General features: G+C 40.5%; 1 protein-coding gene across 1 annotated transcript; it reads left to right on the top strand.

The window, feature by feature from the left end:
• Positions 1-228: 228 nt before the first annotated feature.
• OR4D6 (olfactory receptor family 4 subfamily D member 6) lies at positions 229-1,173 on the top strand. The gene has a single exon (XM_002709179.3). It carries the CDS (start codon positions 229-231, stop codon positions 1,171-1,173), a length of 945 nt encoding a protein of 314 aa, XP_002709225.3.
• The last annotated feature ends 7,978 nt before the right edge of the window (positions 1,174-9,151 follow it).

Below are 9,151 nucleotides of genomic sequence, written 5' to 3'. Positions count from 1 at the left end.
TAGTTCTTCCTATCAACTCAGGGTATTCACAAAAATAAAGAAAAAATTGTCCAGACCCCAAAAATAGTCTCTAGCCGGCTTGTCCTGAGTGATCATGATGATCTGCATTCCTGACACAGCCTCCTAACAATATTTATGCATGATCAACGATGTTGCCATCTCATGACACAACATTCCTATCCCTGCATGTCTTCTCCCAAAGTGGACCTGGAGGAGAGTCATCCCATCATGGACCAAATCAACTACACCCGTGTGAAGGAGTTTGTCTTCCTGCAACTCACTCCCTTCCGGGAACTGGAATTCTTCTTGTTTGTGATCTTTCTTCTTGTTTACATAACAACCATTTTGGGAAATGCCCTCATTGTCATCACAATCACCTTTGAGTCCCGCCTCCACACTCCCATGTACTTTCTTCTACGGAACAAATCAGTCCTGGATATCGTTTTTTCTTCCATCACTGTCCCCAAGTTCCTGGTGGATCTTTTATCAGAGAGGAAAACCATCTCCTACAATGGTTGCTTGGCACAGATCTTTTTTTTCCACTTTGCTGGAGGAGCAGATATTTTCTTCCTCTCTGTGATGGCCTATGACAGGTATCTTGCAATTGCCAAACCCCTGCACTATGTGACCATTATGAGGAGAGAGGTATGGGTGACCTTGGTGGTGGCTTCCTGGGTGGGCGGTGGTTTGCATTCAATTGTCCAGGTAATTCTAATACTTCCACTCCCCTTCTGTGGCCCAAACATCCTGGATGCCTTCTACTGTGATGTACCCCAGGTGGTAAAACTGGCCTGCACTGATACCTTTGTTTTGGAGGTCCTCATGATCTCTAACAATGGACTGGTGACACTGCTGTGGTTCCTCTTCCTGTTAAGTTCCTACACTGTCGTTCTGGTTATGTTGAGATCTCACTCTGGGGACGGAAGGAACAAGGCCCTCTCTACCTGCACATCCCACATCCTGGTGGTGACACTTCACTTTTTGCCCTGTGTTTATATCTACTGCCGGCCTTTCACTACTCTGCCCATGGACACAGCCGTGTCCATCAATAACACTGTAATCACCCCCATGCTGAACCCAATGATCTACACCCTAAGGAACCAAGAGATGAAATCAGCCATGAGGAGACTGAAGAGGAGGCTTGGGCCTTCAGAGAGCAGTAAACTGGGGTGAGCAGTGAGATTAACCATAGACACCTAAGACTGATTTTGTTTGCCCACACTGCTAGTCTAAGAGTAAGAGAAAGCTACCTCTTGCCTCTCAGTCATTTCATTATTTCATGGCTATGCAATTATATTAGAGGGAATATAAAAACAAAAGGGGGGCCTGTGCTGTGGCGTAGCAGGTAAAGCTGCCGGCAGCCTGCAGTACTGGCATCCCGTATGGGCGCTGGTTCAAGTCCTGGCTGCTCCGTTTCCAATCCAGCTCTCTGCTATAGCCTGGGAAAGCAGTGAAAGGCGGCCCAAGTCCTTGGGCCCCTGCACCCGTGTGGGAGACCCACAGGAATTTCATGGCTCCTGGCTTTGGATCAGCACAGCTCTGGCCATTGCGGCCATTTGGGGAATGAACCAGCGGATGAAAGACTTCTCTCTCTGTGTCTCTCTGCCTCTGCCTCTGTGTAACTCTGCATTTCAAATAAGTAAATGAATCTTTAAAAAAAAAAAAAAAAAGGAGCCGGCGCCGCAGCTCACTAGGCTAATCCTCCGCCTTGTGGCGCCAGCACACCGGGTTCTAGTCCCGGTCGGGGCGCCGGATTCTGTCCCGGTTGCCCCTCTTCCAGGCCAGTCCTCTGCTGTGGCCAGGGAGTGCAGTGGAGGATGGCCCAGGTGCTTGGGCCCTGCACCCCATGGGAGACCAGGAAAAGCACCTGGCTCCTGGCTCCTGCCATCGGATCAGCGCGGTGCGCCGGCTGCAGCGCGCTGGCCACGGCGGCCATTGGAGGGTGAACCAACGGCAAAAGGAAGACCTTTCTCTCTGTCTCTCTCTCTCTCACTGTCCACTCTGCCTGTCAAAAAAAAAAAAAAAAAAAAAAGAAGAAGAAGAAATGAGATTGAACAATAAGCTCCTGGGCTTTTGGACTAGGGAGAATATCAAAGTCTAAAATTAATATCAAATTTGGGCATTTGACCTAGCAGTTAAGTCCCATTTAGGGATGCCCACATCCCATATTGAAGTACCTGAGTTACAGTCCAGCTCTGCTCCCAATCCAGCCTCCTAGTAATGTATATACCCAAGGAGGCAGAAGTGATGGCTCAAATATTTGGGACCCTGCCACTCACATGGGAGACCTGAGTTCCTAGGTCCCAGCCATAGCTTTCATAGGAATTTGGGAAGTGAAGCAGATGATGTGTGATAGCATTCTCTTTCTCCTCCCACTTCTTTCAACATCTGTCAAATTAAATAAATAAAATTGTAATGAGTTGGCCACATTTTCTTTTTCTTTTTTACTTATATAAGGTGAACAAATTTCACGTATTTCATATGTACAGATTGAATAGCGTAGTGATACTTCCATCCCTTTCACCCATGCAGAAATCAAATTTACCCATCACCATTGTTGAAGAGACTGTCCTAGCTCCAGGGATTGATCTTAGCTCCTTTATCAAATATTAGTTGGTTGTAGATGTGTAGATTGATTTCTGGAGTTTCTATTCTGTTCCATTGGTTTGTATGTGTATTTTTTTGCCAGTACCAGGCTGTTCTAACTGCCGTATAGTATGTCTTGAAATCTGGTATTGTAATGCTCCGGCTTTGTTTTTGTTGTTTAAGATTCCTTAGGTATTCAGGGTCTCTTGTGTTTCCATATGAATTTTAACATCATTTTTTCTATATATGAGAAGAATGTCGTTGGTATTTTGATTGAGATCACATTGAATCTTTAAATTGTTTTCAGTGGTATGGACATTTTGATCATATGAATTCTTCCAATCCACAAACATGAGAGATTTTTTTTTCATTTTTCTGTATCTCCTACTTCTTTCTTTAACATTTTATAATTTTCATCACTGAGATCTTCCACCTCCTTGGTTGAATTTATTCAAAGATATTTAAACACGTTTGTAGTTATTGTGAAAGTAACTTATTTAACAAGCTCCTTGTCAGTCATGGCATTGTCTGTATATACAAAGGCTATTGATTTTTGTGTGTTAATTTTCTATATTGCCATTTTACCAAAACCTCTTATGAGTTCCAATAGTTTCTCAGTGGAGTTATTTGGTGCTCCTATATATAGAATCATGTCATCTGCAAACAGTGATAATTTGACATTCTCGTTCCCAAATTGTATCCCTTTGATTTCTTTTTCTTGCCTAATGGCTCTGGCTAAAACTTCCAGAACTATATTGAATAGCAATGATACAAGTGAAAATCCTTGTCTGATTCCAGATATTAATGGAAATGCTTCCAACTTTTCCCCATTTAATATGATGCTGGCTGCATGTTTGTCATATATTGCCTTGATTTTGTTGAAGAATGTTCCTTCTATACCCAATTTGCTTAAAGTTTTTAAATGAAAGTATTTTACACTTTGTGTTTCTGTGTGGGTGCAAACTGTTGAAACCTTTACTTAATATATACTAACTTGATCTTCTGTATATAAAGATAATTGAAAATGAATCTTGATGTGAATGGAAGGGAGAAGGGAGTGGGAAAGGGGAGGGTTGTGGGTGGGAGGGAAGTTATGGGGTGGGAAAAGCCATTGTAATCCATAAGCTGTACTTTGGAAATTTATATTCATTAAATAAAAGTTAAAAAAATGAAAGGATGTTGTATTCTATAAAATGCTTTCTCTGTATCTACTGAGATAATCAAATGGTTTTTATATTTCAATTTGTTAATGTGATATATCACATTTATTGATTTGCATATGTTGAACCATCACTGTATACCAAAGATAAATCCCACTTGGTCCAGTTGAATGATCTGTATGATTTACTGTTGGATTCAATCAGCTAGTGTTTTGTTGAAGATGTTTGCATCTATGTTCCTTAGTGATACTGAACTATAGTTTTTTTGTTGTATCTTTTTCTTGTTTTGGAATTAAGGTGGTACTGGCCTCACAGAAGGAGTTTAGGAGGATTCCCTCCCTTTCAATTATTTTCAAGTAGTTTGAGAAAAATTAGAATTAGTTCTTTAAAAGTCTGGTAGAATTTAGCAGTGAAGCCATCCAATCCTCAGCTTTTCTTTGTTGGGAGGGTCTTATTACGATTCAATTTCCGTGTTGGTTGTTGGTATGCTTAAGTTTTCAATGTCTGTCTGCCTCCATTTCAGTAGATTGTATGTGTTCAGATATCTACCCATATCTTCCAGGTTTTCCAATTTGCTGGCATGTAGCTGTTGGTAGTAATCCTTGATAATTCTTTTTATTTCTGTGATATCTATTGCTACATCTCCTTTTTCATCTGTGATTTTCTCTCTCTTTTATTTGGTTGGTTGGGCCAACAGTCTATCAGCTTTGTTTTCAAAAAATCAGCTCTTCATTTCACTGATGATTTGTATTGTTTTTTGGGTTTTGGGTTTTTTTTTTCTAATTTTAATTATTTCTTTCCTTCTATTAATTTTGGATTTTGGTTGCTGCTTTTCTAGGTCCTTGAGATGCATTGATAGCTCATTTATTTGATGCCTTTCCAATTTCACTTTCCTCTAACACTGCTTTTGCTGTACCCCGTAAAATTTTTAATAAATTGTACTGTAATCTTCATTCATTTCCAACTTTTTTTTATTTTCCTTTTGATATCTTCTATGATCCACTTTTTATTCAGGAGCATGTTATTCAGTCTCCATATGTTTGCATATTTTCTACAGATTCTTAGTTTGTTAATTTCCTGCTACATTTCATTGTAATCAGAGAATATATATGGTACAATTTCAATTTTTATGAATTTGCTGAGACTTGCTTTATGGCCTAGAATATTACCCATCCTAGAAAAAGTTCCATGCACTGATGAAAAGAATGTGTATTATTCAACTGTGGGATGATATGTTCTGTAGATAGCAGTTAGGTCTATTTGGTCCATTGTTTAGATTAACTCTGTTGTTTCTTTGTTGATTTTCTATCTAGTTGATCTGTCCAATGATGAAAGTGGAGTGTTGAAGTCCTCTGTTACTACTGTGAGTCTGTGTCTCCCTTTAGATCTATTAACATTTGTTTAAGATAGCCAGGCACCCTCTAATTGGTGCTTATATATTTATTATATTCACATCTTGCTGAATCGACCCCATAATCATTACATAATGCCCTTCTTTATCTCTTTAAACAGTTTTTGTGTTGAAGTTTATTTTGTCTGAAACTAGGATGGCTACATATGCTCATTTTTGCTTTCTATTAGCATGGAATATCTTTTTCCATTCTTTCATCTTCAATCTGTGTGTATCTTTTTTGGTAACATGTGTTTCTTGTAGGAAGCAAATAGATGGGTCTTTTTTTTTTTTTAATACATTCAGCCAGTCTGTATCTTTTAGCTGGAGAGTTGAGGCCATCTACAATCAAGATGACTATTGATAAGTAACGACTTGGCTCTGCCATTTTTCCATAAATATTCCTATTGCTTGTTTTAGATTTCCTTTGTACGTTTACTAGGAGATTATCTGCCTTCACATTCTTTCATAATGATGACTATCTGTGTTTCTGTATGTAGCACAACCTTAATCATCATTTGTAAGGTGGATGAGTGGTGACAAATTCTTTCAATTTGTTTGTTATGGAAGGTCATTATTTCACATTCATTCATAAATCAAAGCTTTGCAGGGTACAGTATTCTGGATTGACAGGGTTTTTCTTTTAAGACTTTGATATGTCTGTCCATTTTCTTCTAGCCTGTGGGTTTTCTGATGAGAAATCAGCTGTCATTCTAGTTGGAGATCTCTGAGGGTAATCTGGTGTTTCTCTCACGCACATTTTAGAATATTTATGTTTTACTGTTGAAAGTTTGACTACAATGCATCATAATGAAGATCTTTTCTGGTCATGTCTACTAGGAGTTCTATGTGCTTCCTGTTTTTATTGTCCTTTCTTTCTCTAAATTGGGGAGGTTTTCTGTTATTATTTCACTGAATAGGTCTTCTAATCCATTCTCTTTTTCCACACCTCAGAAACTCTTAAGATCCATTTGTTGGATCATTTGATAGTAGCCCATAAATCTCCAACACTGTTTTTAATTTTTCTAATTTTATCTATTTCCATATTTGTCTTCCAGCTCAAATATTCTGACTCATGAAGTCTGTTGTTAAGGCTTTTCACTATATTTTTTATTTGACATATTGAATTCATCATTTCTAGTATTTCAGCTTGATTTCTCTTCAGAATCTGTATGTCATGGAAAATTTTTCATCCACGTCATGTATGGATTTCTTTAACTCATCAATCTGCTTCTCGTTGCTTCTGAATAATCATATGATTATTATTTTGAATTCCTTTTCAGGCATTTCATCAATCTCTTCATCTTTACACTCTAATATTGAAGCGTTGTTTTGTTCCTTTGGGGGAATCATGTTTTCTTCCTTGTTCTCGTTTTTTGTCTTTCTGCATTTGTTGTTAGGTATTTGTGGAAACATTGTTGGTTTTGTCCATTGATGATTTTATCTTTGAGCTCTGCCTCTGTGGCTTATTGGAGTGTCTGCCTCTTCAGTGAATGCCCATAGCTGTGTGCTGGGTGGGGTCAGGGAGTTCTGGTCAGCACTCAAGGGTGTGGCGAGTGTCCAGGCAACACTCAAATTGAGCACGGTAGATCTCCTCTATTGTTATCAGGGGTTAGGGTATGATCATGCCTATTTTTTGTTGTTTTTTTTTTTTATTTGACAGGCAGAGCTAGACAATGAGAGAGAGAGAGACAGAGAGAAAGGTCTTCCTTACGTTGGTTCACCCCCAAATGGCCACTATGGGCGGCGCGCTGCACTGGTCCAAAGCCAGGAGCCAGGGGCTTCCTCCTGGTCTCCCATGCGGGTGCAGGGGCCCAAGCACTTGGGCCATCCTCCACTGCCTTCCCGGGCCACAGCAGAGAGCTAATCATGCCTATTTTTGTAATCAAACTCTCATGTCCTCTTTTCCCAACTGATCAGTGCCCAGGGTTATCCCATAATGGGTACAATCCTCACCCACGTTGGCACACAAACCACAAAAAAGATCTGTGCAGACCTCAGTGTGAGCATGGAACCCTCCACACTGACCTACTCCAGGCAGCCAAGCCTCCAGTTCCAAGCCTCTGACGCCAGACATACTGATTGCCCAGAAACCCAGCTATAACCACATGCTATTGTGCAGTCACAGAATTCCCACAGTCACACATGCAAGGCTCCCACAGTCACGGGGTGCAGAGGATCCCCTCTCAGCCCCAGGAGCTCACCCTGTCCACAGAGAGAGCAGAGACATTCCCAAAGCCAGCTGCCTATGTGTGCTCTGCTTGGGCAGTTTGAGTTGTGGAGCCTATAACATGCTGAAATCATGAGAGCACCTCGCAATGCTAAGTGGGTGCCCAGCCCCCTGTAAACTCTTCCAGCCAAACTCGGTGAGAAACATGGATCTTTCCCTCGGTAAAATCCCCCATAATGAATGCATAGGAGAGCAGCTTGCATCTCCCCGTGGGTTCCCAGGTGCCCCTGATGGGGTATGAGGAAAAAGAAATGTGCTTTTTCTTAGCTGGATTAGGTGGGTACTCTGTTCCCTGCTAGGTTTTCAGGCCATACTCAAAGTAAGCGTGGTCCACAAAGTTCTCCCTCATGCAACATCATCACCATACTCATGGGCTTCTGCAGTCTGCTCTCACCCAGCTCAGAAACTGGCATCCCCTCTAGCCCCCAGCTACAGGAGTTGTGTTTGGTGCCCCAATTGCTGCTGTGCATCCACTCTTTCCACACTGCGCTGACATCCCTCTTCTTTCAGTATAATTTCCACTGCAAGCATCTCTCCAACTCTCCCCTGGGAATACACTTCCTCCTCTTTTCTTCTGCTCCCCTTCCCCTGGCAAAAATCAGCATGTCTTTTCCCTATTCACTCATCTTGGAATCTTCAAATTTTCTTTTTAAAAAATCAAAATCAATAACCTAATGCTCTTTCAAGGTTGTTTGTTACCCTTAAAGCACTTAACTCACTTTCAACCACCTGTTACATGGAACTACAATTACTCAAAAGACTATCATAATAAAATGATCAATGTTGATACTGTGATAGTTGCAAAGGTTAGCACTACTCCTAACATTAAGCAGGTATTCAATTACTGTTTATTATTATCTATCCCTTATTTCTTTTTCTTTTTTTTTTTTTTTTTTTTTTTTTTGACAGGCAGAGTGGACAGTGAGAGAGACGAAGAGAAAGGTCTTCTTTTGCCGTTGGTTCACCCTCCAATGGCCACCGCGGCCGGCACACCGTGCTGATCCAAAGGCAGGATCCAGGTACTTGTCCTGGCCTCTCAAGGGGTGCAGGGCCCAAGCACTTGGGCCATCCTCCACTGCACTCCCTGGCCACAGCAGAGAGCTAGCCTGGAAGAGGGGCAACCGGGACAGAATCCAGAGCCCCGACTGGGACTAGAACCAGTGTGCCAGTGCCGCAAGGCGGAGGATTAGCCTACCGAGCCATGGCGCTGGCCAATATCCCTTATTTCTAAAAAAGCATTTACAAAGAATATAGACATACTACTTCATTCATGATTTCTTAAGTAACTGTTACTCCCAATCAATTATCAAAACAAATTGTGGATCTTATGTTTTGAGTGCAGAATCTTAAATATATTTCACCCATTAATGAAAAAGAAGGAATATTTTAAATTGTGTTCTCAAATTCAATGGACAAATCTATACATGGACCAAGTATTTCCTGTTCTTGGGTATAATCTCATGAGTTATCCACTAAAATTAATCTCAAAAGTAATTTTATAGTTTGGGGACATAAGTGCATTAAATCCACTACTTATTTTGTGCTAACCTGAACTTTTTTATCTCATCTTTCCGTTTTATGCCTAAGGCTTTTATGACTGGAGCAAAAGTATACATTTTGTCTGGCTACACATAAGCAATTCAAAAAAAGTTTTTGTAATTTTAAAAAACTTTCTAAGAAATAATTTTAATGCCCTCAAAGGCATTAATTTTTAAAATACAATATTTCATAGTAGCAAAGAAAACACATTGATTCCAGTATTATTTTAAAAAGTAGCCACTGGGC

This window comes from Oryctolagus cuniculus, chromosome 1 (genome assembly GCF_964237555.1).
Source record: "Oryctolagus cuniculus chromosome 1, mOryCun1.1, whole genome shotgun sequence".
Classification (NCBI taxonomy): Eukaryota; Metazoa; Chordata; class Mammalia; order Lagomorpha; family Leporidae; genus Oryctolagus; species Oryctolagus cuniculus.
The sequence above is the reverse complement of the archived record's forward strand: the minus strand, read 5'-3'. Positions and strand labels throughout refer to the sequence as shown.

Excerpts from the sequence above, each read along its gene's own strand:
- OR4D6 (XM_002709179.3), top strand. The coding sequence starts at position 229 with ATGGACCAAATCAACTACACCCGTGTGAAGGAGTTTGTCTTCCTGCAA.